General features: G+C 38.0%; 1 protein-coding gene across 7 annotated transcripts in view; it reads left to right on the top strand.

Annotated features, from left to right (window-relative positions):
• Positions 1-20,788, top strand: part of ALS2 (alsin Rho guanine nucleotide exchange factor ALS2) — an 80,199-nt gene that overhangs the window by 10,446 nt on the left and 48,965 nt on the right. For all 7 annotated transcript variants that reach the window (XM_007965862.3, XM_073019936.1, XM_007965859.3 and 4 more), the window contains 6 exons: positions 1,747-1,826; positions 3,310-3,464; positions 8,477-9,414; positions 12,804-13,161; positions 15,903-16,071; positions 17,610-17,706. In XM_007965862.3, coding sequence (XP_007964053.3) covers positions 1,807-1,826; positions 3,310-3,464; positions 8,477-9,414; positions 12,804-13,161; positions 15,903-16,071; positions 17,610-17,706 — 1,737 coding nt within the window. In that variant the 5' untranslated portion in view covers positions 1,747-1,806. The remainder of the gene's footprint in view (positions 1-1,746; positions 1,827-3,309; positions 3,465-8,476; positions 9,415-12,803; positions 13,162-15,902; positions 16,072-17,609; positions 17,707-20,788) is intronic.

Below are 20,788 nucleotides of genomic sequence, written 5' to 3'. Positions count from 1 at the left end.
AGGATGTTTATGGTTACATTGGGTCCACCTGGATAACCAGGACAATCTTTCTATCTGAAGGAGAGTTGATTAGTATCATGCAAGCTAACAGAGTCACAAGTTCTGGGCATTAGGACCTGGACACCTTTGGAGACCATTATTTGGCCTGCCCTATATGTAAGTAAGAAAAGAAAGTTGTAAAAACAGTTTGTAGAGTTTTAATTCCATTTAGGTTAAAAAAATGAGTGGTGGTGATAAATAATATTGAGTAAGGTATAACCAACTTTAAGAAAACTGTACTAAAAAATCTGGCACTAAGAGAGAATAAAGGTTGACTTGATTCATTTTATCAAAAAATTCTCGACATTTTTGATTGTTAGTCAGTAGGACAAAATTCCGTTTACATATAATGTGCCAGTTGTGTGAAGTAAGGTGTGCTTGTGTGCTTCCACATCCTCGTAGAATAATTCTCTGGCTTCCGCTACATATTGTTGAAATTTAATCAAGGGCATAGTAACTCCATGATCTGTGATAGATAAGCACAGATTAGATCTGGTGGCAGAATTTCTCTGTACACCATGAACTGTGCATTTTACAAAAGGCTAATAACTATCATGGACAAAGCATAGTAGCACTTAATTGTATTTATTAAATGAATAGCATTTATTAAATTTATTCAGATATATCTCTTGTTAACATAGTATCCGTCTTCCAACTTTGAATGATTCATAATCTTTCTAAAATAAGCATTAGGTAGAAAGTAATTTTCTTCAGATGTACAGATGGGAAATGGTAAGAATTCACAGGCAACCTGGAGGAAACAGATGGACCGTAGATCACTCCTGCCAGTATGGGCTGTTTCCAGAACACAGTGACCATTCCATATCCTTTTGCAGAAAAACCACAAATTTGGCCCCAATATTTTTATGGTTTACACAAATAAGACCTAAGTGCTTTTGTTTTCATGTGTTTTGTTACCCTTACAAATGTGGTTTTTTGAGTTGAAATGCACTCAGCATTTCTGTTTATTTTTCTATCTCTTATTTTATTAAATATTGAGTTTCTAAACTGATGGGTTATGATATTTATAACCATAATTTTCATGTAGCTATTTTCTATTAAAGGTGGATTTTAAAACAGCTGATTTAAAGTTCAGACTTCTTTCTTTCAACCGTTTGAGTTACGAGGCATGTTGGTCTGAATTGAAGGTGATTTGGGGAAAATGTTCTCCTTCCAATAAGTGGAAAACTTCCTATTTTAATGACATAATTTTTTGTGCATTACTGAAAAGTATAAATTAAAACTACTTGAATCAGATACATTACTGAAGAGATTTTAGAAAATCTGAGTTAATTGGTATTTAAGTCTTCATGCTTTCCAGATACAGCGTTTAAAAAGTAACCTTAATGTGTATGTACTTTTTGTACTTAACGTATTGATTTTCAGATTGAACTTTTTTCTTTATAATAAAAAACAAAATCTGTTGCCTGAAAGAGTACAGCTTAATTGTGGGTAGTCTTTTCCTTTGACATTACATTTGACAGTCAACGGGCATTTTTATAAGCTTAGTGGGCAGGCTCAGCCTATGTTTGACTTTGGCAGGCAAGATATGAAATAGTTTAAATAGTTTTACTGCATATTTATTTCCTAGTGAATGTGCACTTGTTAGAGGGCTGGTTTTTTTTCTTTTTTTCTTTTTTTTTAAATGTCTGAAGGGGTAAAATATTCTTTTACTGCTCTTTTCCTTACTTGTATTGTACTGTTTAGGTCTTGATAGACTTTCTGTAAAGAAGGAATGATTTGGTGATGGAGTGTTCCCACTGACCGATGGACTCAAAGAAGAGAAGGTAAAACCATTTCTTCCTTTTCTCTTATCCTCCTAGGAAAACATAGCAAACAGCTTCACATATGTGTAGCTTCTCTTCGTTTTAATTTTCTTGTTGATGGTTGTTACGTGGGAATAGTGACATTTGTAGTTAGTTGATTGGTAAAAGGTAAAACAAATTTTAAAGAAGGCTAGTTAGTTGTAAGCTTTGTAAGAAGCACTAAATGTCTTCATTTAATCATTTTAAAGTGCTTGTAGCCATTTTTCCCTCACAAATAATTTCAGGTTTTTAGAAGTAGCCTTGCTAATCTTAATCATCTTCCATCCTTAAAGAACTAGTTATGGAAGACATCTAAAAGGAGGGTTAAATGTGTAGTGTTCCTCCTATAGAACCATGGTTATGTCCAGTTATCGTTTAAGGGAATATTATATAGCAAACGTAGAGAAATTCCTAGCTATTCAAAAGAGTGTCTGTGCCTCATTAAAATTTTGGCATCAGTGTTCTAGAAAAAAGAAACTGAAAAAATGTATTACCAGTGGTGGCACATATCTTAACACGGCCTTTTCTTAGAAGAGGGCAGTTAGGATATGGTCATTACTGTGCAGCTGTGTGTTTTGTATTCTTTAAACCAAAATCATCAGATGTGTAGGATTCTTTAGCTAGAACTTGAACAAAGCATGATGGATTTTACTGATATCTATTACAAACTTGATTCCTAAAAGTTTAAATAGCAATTCTACACTTAAACTCAACATAAAGTGAAATGAATTCCTGTATCTCATATTGTTCTCATCAAGTACTTTTTACTTACTATAAAATTTTATGATAAGACTTCAACTTGGGCATGTTGTAGCTTTAATATCTAAACAAGGAGTGAATATATTGAGAAGTTAGAATCTTGGAATTTTATGCTACCAAATGCTAAAACTTCTAAAAATAGCCCAAGTAGCTTCTTAGATGGAGAAAAGTAATTTGTGGGTTTAGAGTGTCCTTCAGTCTTTTTTTTTTTTTTTTTTTTTTTGGGACAGAGTCTCGCTCTGTCATCCAGGCTGGAGTGCAGTGGCACGATCTTGGCTCACTGCAGCCTCCGCCTCCCGGGTTCAAGCGCTTCTCCTGCCTTAGCCTCTTGAGTAGCTGGGGCTATAGGCACATGCCACCATGCCCGGCTAATTTTTTTAATTTTATTTTTACTAGAGATGGGGTTTCACCATAGTAGCCAGGCTGGTCTTGAGCTCCTGACCTTGTGATCTGCCTGCCTTGGCCTCCCAAAGTGCTGGATTACAGCTGTGAGTGACCATGTCCCACATCCTTTAGTCTTTTACATAAATAGTTGTTTTACTTTGACTCCTATGAGCATAACCAAAGCCTAAAATAGGTGCTAATTCAGCTATCTGACCCAGTCATCCATGTGCTAGTAGAAGGTACAATCATGAAAAGTATTAAGAACAAAGGATACCGTTCTGAATTGTAGAAACAATTAAGCTATGTTTCTTGATGTTTGTAGCTCAACAGAGGCAGAAGGATCCAAAGAAAGAGGCCTGGTCCATATCTGGCAGGCAGGATCCTTTCCCATAACACCAGAGAGATTGCCAGGCTGGGGAGGAAAGACTGTTTTGCAGGCAGCTCTCGGAGTGAAACATGGAGTTCTTCTGACTGAAGGTAATGAAGAGAATGGCTTAACAAATACGAACTGCAATGCTAACAAATGTCTGAATGTGGAAAGTCAGGTATGGGAATAATTGGATACTAGGGTTTCTTTTTTTTATTTTTTTGAGACGGAGTTTTGCTCTTGTCGCCCAGGCTGGAGTACAATGGCGCGATCTCGGCTCACCGCAACCTCTGCCTCCCAGGTTCAAGCAATTCTCCTGCCTCAGCCTCCCAAGTAGCTGGGGTTACACAGGCCCACCACCACACCTAGCTAATTTTTTTTTTTTTTTTTTGAGATGGAGTCTCGTTCTGTCACCCAGGCTGGAGTGCAGTGGCACAATCTTGGCTCATTGCAAGCTCTGCCTTCCAGGTTCACGCCATTCTCCTGCCTCAGCCTCCCAAGTAGCTGGGGTTACACAGGCCCACCACCACACCTGACTAATTTTTTTTTTTTTGTATTTTTAGTGGCGATGGGGTTTCACCATGTTGGCCAGGCTGGTCTTGAACTCCTGACCTCAGGTGATTCCACCTGCCTCGACCTCCGAAAGTTCTGGAATTACAGGGATGAACCACCGCGCCTGGCCTAGGGTTTCTTAATGAACTGTTTCTGTTTTCAAGATATATCCTTACTCCCTTATCAGAAATCAGATTAGTTTTTAAATTTAAAATATACCGTTAACTAGAATAAACGGGAGAACTATAGTTTTAAAATTTTATAGTAATAAATAAATGAAAAATTAACTTTTAAAAGGTCACCTATTCAGAGACTCCTTTGCTATAACTTTTGTTCATTAAGTCTATCAGAATAATAATGCTAATAATAGCTAATGTTTGTTAAGCAGTTTTGTGCCAGATACTATACTAAGCCCTTTCCATGTGTTATCTCACTGAATCTGCACTACTACCTTGTGAGGTAGCTTCTATTATTATTCACAGATAAGGAAACTGAAAGTCAGGGAGATTACATTTTCCCAAGCACACACAGCTATTGAAGTGTCAGAGTCAGGACTGGAACTCAGTCTGATTTCAAAGCCGGCTTTTAAAGCCACTTGGCTGAACTTTCGCAGTATAATTTTTTTTTTCAGACATAAATAGCAATTCACAAGACATATTATAAAATCTATGAGTCTATTACAGAAACGTGCTATAATTTTAGAGTTACCTTTAATCTTAATGGCGCTTTATCAACTCAATCTTGGCAGATTTGATTTGGGCACCGATTGCCATCTACTTCACTAATTTATACATTTCTGCTGTGCAAGCATTTATTGAGATATTAAATAATGATTTGGTATTTTCTTTCTAGGAACTAAAGGAAGACAAATTCTAGGAAACAAGGATTAAGTCTGGTCCTGGTGGTTGTATGGGATAAACATGGATTTCTTTTTAGTCTGTCTTATATCAGTTTTATTATAATGTTATTATATGATTCAGGACTTTAAAAACAATCTTACTTTAAAAATGTGAACTAGATTCAATACCTGTCCTGTGAAATTTAAAATATGTAGTTCTCAAGCAAATATAAGTGGAATTCTATTGTTTTCAATAATATATTTGGAATATTTTCATTAAGATAGTGAAACCGGCTGGGCACAATTGCCCACACCTGTAATCCCAACACTTTGGGAGGCCAAGGCAGAAGGATCCCTTGAGCCCAGGGGTTCAAGATCAGCCTGGGCAACATAGGGAGACCGTGTCTCTACAGGAAATATTTTAAAAATAAGCCAGGCATGGAGGCACACACCTGTAGTTCCAGATACTTCAGAGTCTGAGGCAGGAGGATAGCTTGAGTCTGGGAGACCAAAGCTGCGTGCAGTGAACTGTGATTATGCCACTGCACTCTAGCCTAGGTGACAAAGTAAGATCCTGTCTCAAAATAAAAAAGTTATTCAACTATAAACATGGTATCTTTAGAATCATACCTTCAAGGCTAGGACAACTGAAGGAAAACTTTTCAAAAATATTTACATAGCCTATCATTGTTTATGTTTAAGCAGTGTCCTGGTATTAAGTGTAACAGTTACCAAAAAAAACATCTAATACAAGTGTGTGTTTGAAATTGCATACAGATCTCCAGTGCTATCTTTTTCAGCTGAGGAAATGGTTAAGTGCTAGAAATTTTCAAGCTTCTTCATCTCTGTTAAATATGACCATTAGCTCATAATTCAATGAAGATACTTCATTGATTCACTTTTTTTTTTTTTTTTTTTTTTTTTGAGACGGAGGCTTGCTCTGTTACCCTGGCTGGAGTGCAGTGGCACAGTCTCGGCTGACTGCAACCTCTGCCTCCCAGGTTTAAACGATTCTTCTGCCTCAGCCTCCTGAGCAGCTGGGGCTACAGGCGAGCGCCAGCACGCCCGGCTAATTTTTTTTTTGTATTTTTAGTAGAGACGGGGTTTCACCATATTGACCAGGCTGGTCTGAAACGCCTGACCTTGTGATTCGCCTGCCTCGGCCTCCCAAAGTGCTGGGATTACAGGCATGAGCCACCGCGCCTGGCCTGTTTCACTATTTTTTATATGCTCCAGTTTTTGATTTTTGTTTTTTTAAGGAGGGGAATCTGAATATCCATTTGTTTGCAGTATTGCTCTTTCTAGTGGAATAATGTTAATTGAAAGACTTGGTGAGCTTTTTCAAGTATATTGTTGTATTAGGAAACAAAGTTTAAAAGAACTTAACCAGTGAGCTTATTTTCTCATCTTGATCCAGACTCTACGTTTCCTAATAAATGCACATATCTTCCCTGTAGCCACTATTGAGTCCTTACTTATATAGATGTGATGAGTTAATTTGAGTGTATACGTGACCATGTATAATAGGTCAAAGATAAAGTTTGCATGTTTTCATCATCAACTCAATTGCTGCCTTATGAGAAAAAAATAATGCTTATTTCTTCATTAATTAAAAAAAAAAATAAGTCTCTGGTCATATGGAAAAGAAAGGATAGTGGGCTTGGTTCAGTATTTTTCAAAACCCATAGCCAAGTCTTTGTTTCACTGAATTTTTAGCCAGCGTAGATTATGTGCACCTGCTCCCAAATTCCCACAATACTACAGTAAAATTAAGACTTGGTAGCATACCTGGATATACATAAGTTATTTATATACCCAACTCACTGGTGTCTTCATTAATTCTAAAGCTAGCTGGTTATTCTGCTGACAGGTTCATTTGCTTTTTTGCTTTGTTCTGTTGTGATGATTTGCTTTTTATTTTAAATATTTTTTAGGCTTAATTCACTTTATTTTTCTTGTATAAAAACCCTGTGTTGTAGCCACACCTGGAGCCTGGGTCCTCTGCCCAGAGACTCTGGTGTGGGTCTTGACAAGGTGGCCAGTGAATTCCTGAGAGGGAGACTTGGTGAATACAGTCTCCTTCCAGAGGTTGGGGGCCAGTTAGTTGTAGGTCTTGGAGATGGCATCATAGGTGGGCTTGGTGAAGTTGGCCAGGGTGGCAGTGCAGCCCCTGGCTGAGGAGTAGCAGTCATTGATACTGGCCATCATCAGCAGCTTCTTGGGCACCAGGGCTAAGAGGATGCCAGTGCCTCTGGGTGCAGGGAGGAAGGCGCACCAGCACAGAACCACAGCAGCCTGTCACCTTGTAAGGGACCACATGGTGCTTGCTGATCGTGTTCCCCCAGTAGCATCTGTGCACAGGGACAGTGGAGAGCTTGGCCAGGATGATAGTCCCTTGGATGGCAGTGGCCACCTCCTTGGAGCAAGTGGCCATTGTAGTCCCCAGTGGCAACAAACACCTGGAACCTGGTGTGTTGGCTGGTGCATGTCTGCTTCTGCACTGGCGTAACCTTCAAAACCTCATCCTTGAGAGAGGTCCCCAGGAAAAAGTCAATGATCTCAGACTCCTTGATGGGCAGGGAGAAGAGATAGATTTCCACCAGGGACTTGATTTTCATGTCCTTGACCAGGCAGCACAGCTTAGTGATGGGTGTCCACTCCTTATCCTCGGCCTTGCCTCTTTGAGCACTGTGGCCCTGACCCTGGCCCCAGATGCTGCTGCCCAAGCCTCCAAGGAAGTCGCTGTGGTTCCCCATCCCAGGTTCCCTGAGGCCTCCAGGCCCTCCCGCTGCACTGGCATCATCTGCCATTTGATGTTTTTTTGGAGAAGAAGCTGATTTGCTTTTTAAACAAATCTCACCTCAGAAAGACTAGCTAGTATCTAGTACAAAAACTCCAGGGTAAGCATCCCACATTTAAAAATCTGACATCTAAGATGATCCAAAATCCAGAACTTTCTGAGCGCTGATGTGATGATGCTCAAAGGAAATGCTCATTGGAACATTTCAGATTTGGGATGCTCAGTCAGTAAGTATAAGGCAAATATTCCAAAACCTGGACCTGAAATCCAAAATCCCTCTGCTCCCAAGCGTTTTGGATAAATGATACTCAACCTGTATATTTATGTAACATCTCAAAACTGTACATAACGTGCCATACAATGTGAAGACAACCATGTCTTGTTAAGAACTGGTGCTTTCTGTACAGCCTAGAGGCATAAAATTAATTTCTTAGTTTTGGCCAAAATGAATCTCTAATACTTTTAAGCCATTGCATAATTTTCTGCTGTTCCAACTTGTTTACTAGTAATGACTTGTAGATATTAGTGAATGTGTCTGTTTTGTCTTAGTTTTTGCTTATTTTATTTTAACATCATTGTTTATTTTGCCTTTGAACCCTTGGAATCTGCTTCTGTAATAGCCTGTGATGGTGGCCATTAGTAGTGGATTGATGTGAGGAGTTTGTAGGATGAGGCTGAAGGAAAGCAGTAGCCTCCTACAATTTGTAGAAATTCTCACCATAGTGCAGAATATTAAAATGAGTCATTTTAAAAAAGATGAATTAATGTGAAATACTGTGTGCTTGAACCAGATTTCTACAACTGCTTTGGAAAATTTAAAAAGAAAGTCCAATTTGGTTAAATCTAGAGGGCACTAAAAGTTTACTGTTAAAATTTTTAGTTAATTCACTAACCCTTTTTTTTTTTCTTTTTCCTTTTTTTTGAAACTTCAGATGGTGAGGTCTACAGCTTCGGGACCCTTCCCTGGAGAAGTGGACCAGCAGAGATTTGTCCAAGTAGCCCCATTCTAGAAAATGCCCTGGTTGGGCAATATGTTGTTACTGTGGCAACAGGAAGCTTCCATAGTGGAGCAGTGACAGACAATGGTGTCGCATACATGTGGGGAGAGAATTCTGCTGGCCAGTGTGCAGTAGCCAACCAGCAGTATGTGCCGGAACCGAACCCTGTCAGCATTGCTGATTCTGAGGCCAGCCCTTTGTTAGCAGTCAGGATTTTACAGTTGGCATGTGGCGAGGAACACACTCTGGCATTGTCAATAAGCAGAGAGATTTGGGCATGGGGTACCGGTTGTCAGTTGGGTCTCATTACCACTGCCTTCCCAGTGACAAAGCCGCAAAAGGTAGAACATCTTGCTGGGCGAGTGGTGCTTCAAGTTGCCTGTGGTGCTTTCCACAGCTTAGCCCTTGTACAATGCCTCCCTTCCCAAGATCTGAAGCCAGTCCCAGAACGATGCAACCAGTGCAGCCAGCTCTTGATTACTATGACTGACAAAGAAGACCATGTGATTATATCAGACAGTCATTGTTGCCCATTAGGTGTGACACTGACAGAATCTCAGGCAGAAAACCATCCCAGCACTGCTCTCAGCCCCTCCACTGAAACCCTTGACAGGCAGGAAGAAGTATTTGAGAACACTCTTGTAGCCAGTGATCAGTCTGTTGCTACTGAACTGAATGCAGTCAGTGCTCAGACCACAAGCAGCGATGCCGTATCCTCTCAACAAAACGTCATGGGAACAACTGAAATTTCTTCTGCCAGAAACGTGCCATCATACCCTGACACCCAAGCAGTCAGTGAATACCTGCGGAAACTGTCAGATCATTCAGTAAGAGAGGACTCAGAGCACGGTGAAAAGCCAGTGCCATCTCAGGTACCTGCTAAATTTTATAAAATAAAAGTGTTTCTAGAGTTGAACTGTGTGAGCTTTTCTTTAGAAACTTTAAAATGAGTGAGGCTTGGTAGCATTTTTTATTTTTTGAGTTTGACTATAATTTTGTTTTGTCAGGCAAGCCTAGATAAAGGAAAGAACCTGGATTAATCCAAAATGACTCTTTATGTTTAAGTTCTAGGCCTTTGTGATATTGAAAAGTGTCGTGTTGGGCTTGTTTTGTAAGTAGGAACATTTCATTTTGTTTTTCTTGCTAGTACTTTTTTTCTATGGCTAAGGTACTGAATGTTGGTCGGCCCTGAATAGTTTAATATAACTATACATTCACAAACATTCTTCTTGTGTTTGTAACACTGTTCAGAATTCTGTAGAGAAAAGTTCTTTCCTTCTTTAACAGGGAAGGTTGCTTTGTGGCAGATCCTTCAGTTGTAGGCAGATTTAAAACTTACAGGCAATTACATGTTTCAGTTTTTTTCAGTTATAGCTGTTGTCCTTACTAGGCTTTATTTGAAGAGCTGGCTAATATTTTATCTTTTTGTTCGTTTGTTTTTGAGATGGGGTCTTGCTCTGTCACCCAGGCTGGAGTGCAGTAGTGCGATCGTGGCTCACTGCACGTGATCTCCCAGGCTCAAGCGATCCTCCCAGTTCAGCCTTCCAAGTAGCTGGGACTACACACGTGCCACCACACCTGCTGATTTTATTTTATTTTTCAGTAGAGAGGAGGTTGACCTTTGTTGCCCAGGCTCATCTCAAACTCCTGAGCTCAAGCAATCCTCCCACCTCAACCTCCCAAAGTGTTGAGATTACAGGCGGAACCATCATGCCCAGCCTATTTTATGTATCTTATTAAAACTATTTTCATTTTGAAGATTTATGGTAGAGTGAACAAAAGCTGTTTATCAGTAGCACATGGTAAAGCTTGAGTTCCCGCTTAAAATAAATTGTTTTAAAAGGATTATTTCTGGCCTGTAATCCCAGCACTTTGGGAGACCAAGGAGGGCAGATCGCGAGGTCAGGAGATCGAGACCATCCTGGCTAACATGGTGAAACCCCGTCTCTACTAAAAATACAAAAAATTAGCCAGGCAGGGCGGCAGGCACCTGTAGTCCTCAGGAGGCTGAGGCAGGAGAATGGCATGAACCTGGGAGGCGGACGTTGCAGTGAGCCAAGATTGCGCCCCTGCACTCCAGCCTGGGCAACAGAGCGAGACTCCATCTCAAAAAAAAAAAAAAGGATTATTTCTGTGTTTCACTCAGCGTGGCCTTTTGATTTTGCTTTACCAAAACTCTAAGAAAACAAAAGATCATAATCATAAAAGATCTGTCCTGCAGTGTTTCTTTTTAGGTTTTTGAAACCACATAGCCTCTTGCTTCTCAATTCTTATTTTTTACTGTGTCAGAATGCGAACATGAAGGTATTTTTAGAAGTAGTCTTTATTTCACAATCCATTTACTGAAACTTGTGGGTATTTGAGTTTTTTAAAAATCAAGGATAAGGTGTTTGGAGAAAGGTATTATAAAGTCTGAACAAAGCAAAAGTAGTAATTTAATAATGCATGTAGAAAATTCTTAGACTGTACATGCTTATTACCTTTAACTTACTTTGTTAAACATTGGAAGTTTTTGTTACTTATGCTAGTAACAATGTGTGTGTTTCTATTGAATTAAATTTAATTTATTTAAATTAAATAAATGTGTGTTTCTATTACATTGAATTTATTCTCTGTAAATAACGTCTCAATCGTACAGCTAATTCACAAGGAATTTATGTGTTCTACAGCAAGTTTTTTCTCTTCTGGTGAGATATAACTGAGACTCTCTCACTTGGGAAATAAACCAAAGTATTATTGGTTGACTGGAATTCCTAAAATTATATATTTCATCAAAATTGCTAATTATGTTTTTTGTAGGGGAGGGCTTATTTACTTACTATATTTTTAAATATAATTAAGTAGAAGGAGCCAGTTAGAACAGTAGTTCAAGGTTTATATAAGGTAGAGTTTTGTGACTTTGCTCTACCTAGCGGTCAAGAACCCCCTAAAATAGTTACCTCTAAATACCATCACTGCTTCTGTAAGGAGTCTTTGTGAACAAAAAGTGGAGATAGTGACACTAATTATTTTGAACAAGCTATCGTGGGAGCTGTATCACCAAAGAAGTCATAGACTTTGTATTTATTTTTTGTTTTATTAAGTATATTTGTTTATTTTATGGACTATTTACAGACTACTCATTTGCATGTAAATAGCTCTTTTGAATTTAGCATTTAATTCAACAAAATGTGGTGAGTACTTACATGTCAGGCACTTTGCTAGGTACCAGGAATTCTTTCCTATAAGAAGTCAGAAACCAGTGTTAAAATACACACACACACACACACACACGCACGCAATATTTGTATTTTAATTTAGGACAAATGAAGGAATGTGTATATTCCCTTTGAGATCTTTGGGTACAATAAGAAGCATATTTTTCAATATGATCTATGCTGATGAGATGAAAGCTTTTTTATGTGTTTGGTAGGTACATTTAATGACCTTCCTTTTTGGGGAACATTGATGTTTGACAGCTTAGAGTAAATTTCTACTGATTTATTCATTCAGATATCAGAAAACTTTAGTTTGACTTTCTAGTACATTTCTAGAATCACACTAAGAACATTGGTTCCAAATGTTTAATTATTAACCTACCACATTTGCCGTCTGTGGTAGCAAGAGCAAAGGTAATCCTACAGCTTGTCTAGCCCCAGGGTCATAGAAAATAACTCATTGATGAGCCAGTAAAGGCACTCAAGCTTAGCATAATTTGGGAGATGATAGGTTATAGGTATAACTTATTTTTCCATCTCTATATGCTATATCTAAATTTCAATTTATAAAGCATTTCAGGGAAAGCTTTTTTTCCATAAAACCTAATTTTTTTCCTGCCACTTCTAGGTGGTAGTCTGTATAAATTTTCCTGAAAGTGATCAATAATGAAATTTGCATTTTTTCAACCTTCCATCCAGGGCTGTCACAGTGCACATGGTATTAAAGGCAGTGTTTTCCATGCTTTTTCTTCCCTGTACCTTTTTACTATATTTAATTTTATAAAGGCAGGTGAGGCTTATTTTTAAATACCGTAGAAAAATACAATATCCAGACAAAAGGAAGTACTTTGGAAAAGGAACTGTATTTTGAGTACTCATTTCCTTTTAATGTGTTAACTCCATGATCAAGAAGCGAATACCTTTAGTTGAAGGTGAAGAGAACTTCTCCTGTCATTTTAGATTCTTAAAGCAAACAGCGATGGATATTAACCGTTCTTTTTATTGATTGCTTATTGTATAAGGGATTATATTTTTATGTAATTTTTTATGTGTGTATATTTTAGCCTCTTATAGAAGAAGCAATTCCTAATCTCCACAGCCCACCTACCACAAGCACCTCAGCCCTAAACAGCCTGGTGGTCTCTTGTGCATCTGCTGTTGGTGTGAGAGTGGCTGCTACTTATGAAGCTGGTGCCTTGTCACTGAAGAAAGTTATGAACTTTTATAGTACAGCCCCTTGTGAAACTGGAGCTCAGGCAGGCAGTAGTGCCATTGGCCCGGAAGGTTTGAAAGATAGCAGGGAAGAACAGGTTAAACAGGAATCGATGCAAGGAAAGAAAAGTTCAAGTCTTGTGGATATCAGAGAAGAAGAAACAGAGGGAGGCAGTCGAAGACTCTCCCTCCCTGGATTGTTGTCACAAGGTAAGGAAATAACCAGGTTTTATGAACTGACTTTTGGGGAATCCAGGATGCTCCTGACATCACATGCTGTATTATTGATAAAAACTTTCCTAATTATGAAGCTGACATATTCAAATGTCAAAATTTATTTAATGGTGGTTTTAAAAGAAAGTTGCATGTTTATCTGCTTTAGATATCACTAAAAAGTTAGAACGTAACTTTTTCTTGGTGTTTGCTCCTGCTTATGAACCTTATTTTGAATCTTATTTTATTGTTCTGAAGTGTTACAATACCCTTCTTATTTCCTAATTGGAACCTATACTCCACACTGATGAGGTTGCAGATGTGACCGTTAGATAAGTGAGGAATTACTGTACTTGACTTGAAAGAGGAGAGAACTCTTAAGCTTCAAGAAGAGAAAACTTCATTTTCTGAGACCATAGGCAATAAACTTTTTAGAATATTACACAGTTGGCTCTTCTCCTTTTCTCAGTCAGTTCAGCAGTCTCAGCCATCTGGACTTGAGCTTCTCGAGAGTGGCCTACAGACCAGCAGCATCAGCAGCACCTGGGAACTTGTTAGAAATGCAGACGCTCAGGTTCCACTCTCAACTTACTGAATCAAAACATGCATTAGAGCAAGATCCCCCAGGTGATTAGTATGCACACTAAAGTTTGAGAAGCATTTGATGAGACCAGGAGTTGGCAGACTTTTTCTGTAAAGAGCCAAAGAGAAATATTTTAAGGTTTGTAGGCCATCCTGTCTCTGTGACAACTACTCAGCTACGCTGTGATTATGTAAAAGCAGCCAGAGTCAACATGTAATGAATGAGTGAAGCTATATCCGAACAAAACTTTATTTACAAAACCAGATGGTAGGCCCTGTTTGGCCCATGGGCTATAATTGACCAGCTCCTGGTTTACATGATTTTGTGCAAAGCTCAAAAGTTAGGAAATCTAGACTGTACTAAAACTTACCTTTTTTTACTCTGCGCCTATTTCTCCCCTTGGTCTACTTACTGAACACTTTGTGCCACTCTTATTCTGCCTCCTAATTCTAATTACCACCAGATTTTCCTCTACACAAATAAAACTTAAGTCCTGATTAATTTGAATATATATATATTATATATATATGATGTATAAGAAGGCCTATGATCTCTATTAAGTCTGAAGGAGAATCTTGCCCCAAATTTTTCTTATTCTTAAGTGTCCTTTGCCATTTTAAGTATATAAATATATTTGCAATCTCTTTGAACTACAGATGTGGAATATTTTTTTCATGTCATTACATCATGATTCCCATTAATAGACTTACATCCTAAGGTTAAATTTTACTTAGTAACATAAAGTATCTTTAGAAAAATTTTACATGTACTCTTTTCCCCTCTCTAAGAATTATCTGGAGTGCATCCTTGAGGAATCTTCAAGTAGGTTTATTTAAGTCTCTGTATGCATAGAAACGATACATTCACCAGAAAAGATATTGATGTTAGGCAGTGATGATCACTTTTCTTGTAGCCCAGAAGTTAATGACTTAATGACTAAGCCTCTATTGAATGACATTTGATGATTTTCTTCAAAACTTATCCAGGCATCAAACACTATTCACATAGTGTTGTGTGTGTTTGATGTAATTTTGAACATAATAAAAGATGGCCGTGTTCTTTTAAAACATTTTTTAACATCTCTATAAAATAATTTGAAATAGGCAAATACAAAACCTTTTTAGTATTACCCTTTCATAATCTTTTTCCTGCCTTAGAAATGTTTCCATTTTATAGCTAAAATGAATTCTTTATTACAATTATTTGTAATATATTTGAACTTAGACCTTTACTTAGAAAGGCTTTTTGTGTTTTAAGAGATGGGGGCCGGGCACAGTGGCTCACACCTGTAATCCCAGCACTTTGGGAGGCCGAGGCAGGAGGATCACTTGAGGTCAGGAGTTTGAGAACAGCCTAGCCAATATGGCGAAACCCTGTCTCTACTAAAAGTACAAAAATTAGCTGGGTGTGGTGGTGCGTGCCTGTAATCCCAGCTACTCAGGAGGCTGAGGTAAGAGAATCGCTTGAACCCAGGAAGCAGAGATTCCAGTGAGCCAAGATCTTGCCACTGCAATCCAGCCTGGATGACAAGAGTGAAACTGTCTCAAAAAAAAAAAAAAAAAAAAAAGATAATGTCTCACTATGTTGCCCAGGCTGGAGTGCAGTGTGTTTTCACAGGTGCAGTCATAACACACTATAACCTCAAACTCCTGTGCTCAAGGAATCCTCCCAGCTCAGCCTCCCGAGTAGCTAGGACCGCAGCCACTTTGCCTGGCTGTTTAATTTTTGTTTTCAAATGGAAAAAATATTTGTCAGCCTTAGTATAGTATTTGTTCAGCATATTCTTTAGAATACAAGTTCTATAGGATGCCACTAGATGTTAGAAAAGGATTCTGTGGCTAAATGTTTGGAAGTCCAGCTGGGTTAAACATATTTAAACAGGGCTTTTATTTACAGGATTTGTCACCACCTTCAGTGTGTGCTAATGTGTGTGTGAATCTCTGCAGAGGAGGTAGTGGGAGGATAGATTGTAGCAGTGAGTATTTACCAATTTCATTTGACTAATAGATCCCCTTTTCTACAGAGAACCTCTAGAATATGCTTCAAAAATACCGTGAGTGGTGTATGTTTTTGAAAATGTTAAGTTTGTCCAAATGATATGTTTTCTTACCCTCTGGACTCCCACTCCTTCACCCCATGTCTGGTTGGTTTTCAGTTTCCCCCAGGCTCTTAAGAAAGGCTGCACGGGTGAAAACGAGGACAGTGGTTCTGACCCCCACATACAGTGGAGAGGCAGATGCGCTCCTGCCTTCTCTGAGAACAGAAGTGTGGACCTGGGGGAAAGGGAAAGAAGGGCAGCTGGGGCACGGCGATGTTCTGCCTAGGTAAGCACTACCACCTTTTACTGATAGGAGTTGGCTTAAACAAATAACCTCTCTCCTGGGAACATCTCTAAATCTCACTTTCCTCATAGAGGAAATCTGGGCTCTTCTAGCTTCAGATTATTATATACTATTAACTCTGATAAAAAGTTGTCACTTTAGTCTTGAATTTGTTCTTAACAGTAAAGGACTTGGCGGGCGCGGTGGCTCACACCTTTAATCCTAGTGCTTAGTGCTTTGGAAGACTGTGGCAGGTGTATCACCTGAGGTCAGGAGCTCGAGACCAGGCTGGCCAACATGGCAAAACACTGTCTCTACTAAAAATACAAAAATTAGCTGGGTGTGGTGGCGGGCGCCTATAATCCCAGCTACTCAGGAGGCTGAGGCAGGAGAATCGCTTGAATCTGGGAAGAGCAGAGGTTGCAGTAAGCTGAGATTGCACCACTTCACTCCAGCCTGGGTAAAAGAACGAAATTCTTATCTCAAAAAAAAAAAAAAGCAGTAAAAGACTTAAGTATCCATGCTGCACTTTTCCACATCTTCTTCGATGTGTGTTCATCTTGGAGTACAGAAAGGGATGTTAGGGTAAGTTATATTTCACTGGAAGACAGGAATGGCTCAGATTTTTAATTGATAAAAAGGTCACCACCTGTCACATAGGGAAAGAAAAGAGCCAACAGGTTTTTGTTTGTTTTTTAACCTGAAAGACGTCTCTCTGCCACTGCCAAAATAACTATAATTGAAACATCAGACTATGTCTATTCATGTATATTAGAGTAAAACTGGCATTTTGTTTATTAGAAACTGTTAGATATTAACAAATTAGATATTGAGAAGTTTTTAAGTGAGTAATTGGAATGATTATCTAAAGTAGTGAGTTAATATAAATGCCTCTATTCATAGTAGAGTGAAGGCAACTGGAATTAATTTAAAAATTACCTTCCTTCTATGGTTATTTTTTATTATATCCTAAGTATACTTTCTGCTATAAAGAATCATTTGTAGTTTTATGATTCTTAACAGATTCTAAATTGTGGGGATTAGTTAGTGATTGATAGACAAAGATTAAAACCTTCCAAAAATTATTTATGATACTTAGGAGTAGATTGAACATATATCCCTTATGTTTATTTTAATGTTTTCTTTAGAAATATTTATTCTTGGCTGGGCACGGTGGCTCACACCTGTAATCCCAACACTTTGGGAGGCTGAGGCAGGCAGATCACGAGGTCAGGAGATCAAGACCATCCTGGCTAACGTGGTGAAACCCCGTCTCTACTAAAAATACAAAAAGAAAATTAGCCGGGCATGATGGTGGGCACCTGGGCGACTGAGGCAGGAGAATGGCCTGAACCTGGGAGGCAGAGCTTGCAGTGAGCAGAGATCACGTCACTGCGCTCCAGCCTGGGCAACAGAGCAAGACTCCATCTCAAAAAAAAAAAAAAATTATTTTTACATGAATGTAGTTTATAATTTGAGAAAGGCTACGATTCTTGCTTGAGAATACTTTGACTTTGTGTGCCTATGTGTTTCTCCTTAAGGCTTCAACCGTTGTGCGTAAAATGCCTGGATGGCAAAGAAGTAATCCATCTGGAGGCAGGTGGTTACCATTCTCTTGCACTTACTGCAAAATCCCAGGTAGGAGGCAAACTATTAAATACTTACCTTATTTTTATGGAAGGTCAACGTGACGTTATTGGACCCTCATTTGTTGAGTATCTGCTATATGTCAGGCAGTGATACCGTATCTCAATTTAGGTTTCCAATATTTTGCATGGTATTATTTCCACTTTACAGATGAGGGAAGTGGAGTAAGAGAAATTATGTAACTTGTCTAAAGTAACCGTATGTAACAGTAGAGCTTGGATTTAAACACTGGTCTCCCTGATTTAGGAGCTTTCTATAATGTGTTCTCATCTAAAAAGAGAACCCCAGATTTTCCGGGGTATTGGTGAATTTTTATTTGTTACTTGACAAAGAAAGCATATAGTAAAACTCTAAGAAAACAAAGGCATTTTTCTTTAAAACTGTGGGACCTGAAAGTGACTTCTAGCATTACTAAAAACCATACCCATATACATAAACACAAAATAAGTTGTTTTAAGTTACTCTTTTTTTTTAAACTCAGACTGCTCATCTGCAATGTTATTATTAAATATGTTCATATTTCGATAATGGTTCTTCACCAATTCTTTTATCGTTTTAAGAAGCCAATAAATAATTCTAAACCTTTTAATATTTGATTTGATTGCAAATTTCACATACTAGGCTAGCCAAAAAACTAATATAACCCGTATAAATGTCAATATTAGGAAAGAAAAAGGAGAATTTACTGTTTTTAACATGATTCATTCAAAAAACTTAAAAATGAGAGATTAGGAAGGAGGTCAGTTACAAAATAAAAATTACTGGCTCTATTGTATACATACAATGAAACAAAACATACTCGAGGAAATTCTGCTCACAACTACACCAAAAGTATTAAGGAAGTAGGAATCAGTAGAAAATGCGTATAACCCATATGATGCAAACTTTAGAACTCTTTTGAAGAGTCATAAAAGCAGTAGTAAAGGGAGAGATTTTATTTTTGGATGAGATGCATCAGTTGTAAAAATGTCATTTTTCTCTTGAATCCTTAATCAGCACAGTGAAAATTCAGTACAGTCCCCAAAATATTCCAGTATAATATTTACAATTTGATAAAATAATCCCAAAATTACTTTAGAAGAATAAACATAGATGAGCCAGGTAAAAAGGAAGAGAGATTTACCCTTATATATTTTAAAATTAAACAGATCAATGCAACAGAAATATGCCTATAGGCTAGAAATAATCTCAAGTAGATATGAGAATTTAAGATATAAAAGTGGGGGATTCAATTCAGTTGGGAAAACAAGACTCGAGTATCCGGTAAATGTAGTAAATGTTTACTGACTTCATATCTGTAGGAGAAAACTAAGATGACTATACATATTCCAATTCTAGGTGTATTAATGATGTCATTAAAAACTAGAACTGTGAGTGTGTGTGTGTGTGTGTGTGTGTGTGTGTGAACAAATTAAGATGACTCTTTTAGGCATAGAAAAAGACGTAACATCAAAACTGGAAATTAGAAAGTAAGATATGTTTGTCAACATGATGATTCAGCAGTCCTGAACAGCAATGAAAACAGTGTAAACAAAATGAAAATACATAACAAACTGGGTAAAAATATCTGCAACATATGTAATAAAGTGTTGCTACACTTATATATAAAGGAACAATTGTCAAAGGATAAAAATTGTCAAAAGGATATTTATATTTTAGTCATGAAAGAAGTAGAAATGGCCAGCAATAAATGAAAAGATGGTCAATTAGCAAATACGTTTAAAGTAAAAAACAACAGTACATTGTTTTTCTCACCTATGAGATTAACATATGCAAACCTAAGGATTGCCTTTAATGCTGAGCGTTGATTAGGATGTGGGAGAAAGTGTGCATGCAGCGCAGGCAGGAATGTAAATTGGACCTTGCTGGAAGACAGTTTGTCAGTATGTATCAAAAATCAGAATGGCATAGTCTTTGCATAGGAATTTATCCTAAGCAAAAATATATGTATTCAAGGATTTTTCCTATCCTTTTTAATATTAAAGAATTGGAGGCTGGGTGTGGTGGTTTACACCTGTAATCCCAGCACTTTGGGAGATTGAAGTGGGCAGATCACCTGAGGTCAGGAGTTCAAGATCAGCCTGGCCAACATAGTGAGACCCCCCCCATCTCTACTAAAAATACAAAAGTTAGCTGGGCATGATGACAAGCACCTGTAATCCTAGCTACTTGGAATACTGAGGTAGGAGAATTGCTTGAATCTGGGAGGTGGAGGTTGCAGTGAGCTGAGATCGCGCCATTGCACTCCAGCCTGGGTGACAAGAATGAGACTCTGTTTCCAAAAAAAAAAAAGGAATTGAAAAGAACTTAATTCAGTAGGTAATTTGTTAAAGCATATGCACAGTAGAGTTCTAGATAGTTATTAAAAATGATGTTGCAGATCTATACTTATTGATGTACAGAAGAGTAGGTGCCACCAAGTGGTTGATCAGTGATTTTCACTTTATTTCTATTTTTGTTTTTGTACTGTCACAGTCTTGTACAATGACCATGAATTACTTTCATAATCAGAATAAACAAGCATTTTAACTAAACATAGTCATTGTCATCTTATTTCTTTTGTCTGCAGTGATGTGCAGGTACTTGTGTTTCTCTTACAGTAACTCTTCATGTATGAAAGGTTTTCTGTTCATTCCATAGTACTTTTATCTACAGGGTAGGAAATCATGATTACTTTTCCTCTGTATCACTTAATGTTTTTATTGCTGTCTCTAAAAGAGGCAGTATATGATAATTCCTGGGATTAAATCCCACCTTTTACATATGAATTTGTGACCACGTGTAAATTAATTAACCTCTCTGGGTTTCCTTATTATTTATTTATTTATTTATTTTTGTTAGGATTGCTGTGAGAATGAATCATCGATTAACATACAGAAAGTGTTAAGAACAATGTCTGGCAGTTAGTAAGCACTGAAAAGTGTTAGTTATTGTTATTGTTGACTCTTCAACTCTGTGTCTTTTTTTTTTTTTTTTTGGAGACCGAGTTTTGCTCATGTTGCCTAGGCTGGAATGCAATCATGCAGTGGCGCAATCTTGGCTCACTGCAACCTCTGCCTGCCTGGTTCAAGCA

The sequence above is a fragment of the Chlorocebus sabaeus genome, chromosome 10 (genome assembly GCF_047675955.1).
Source record: "Chlorocebus sabaeus isolate Y175 chromosome 10, mChlSab1.0.hap1, whole genome shotgun sequence".
In the NCBI taxonomy this organism is placed as follows: Eukaryota; Metazoa; Chordata; class Mammalia; order Primates; family Cercopithecidae; genus Chlorocebus; species Chlorocebus sabaeus.
This window is presented reverse-complemented; position numbering and strand designations above follow the sequence as displayed.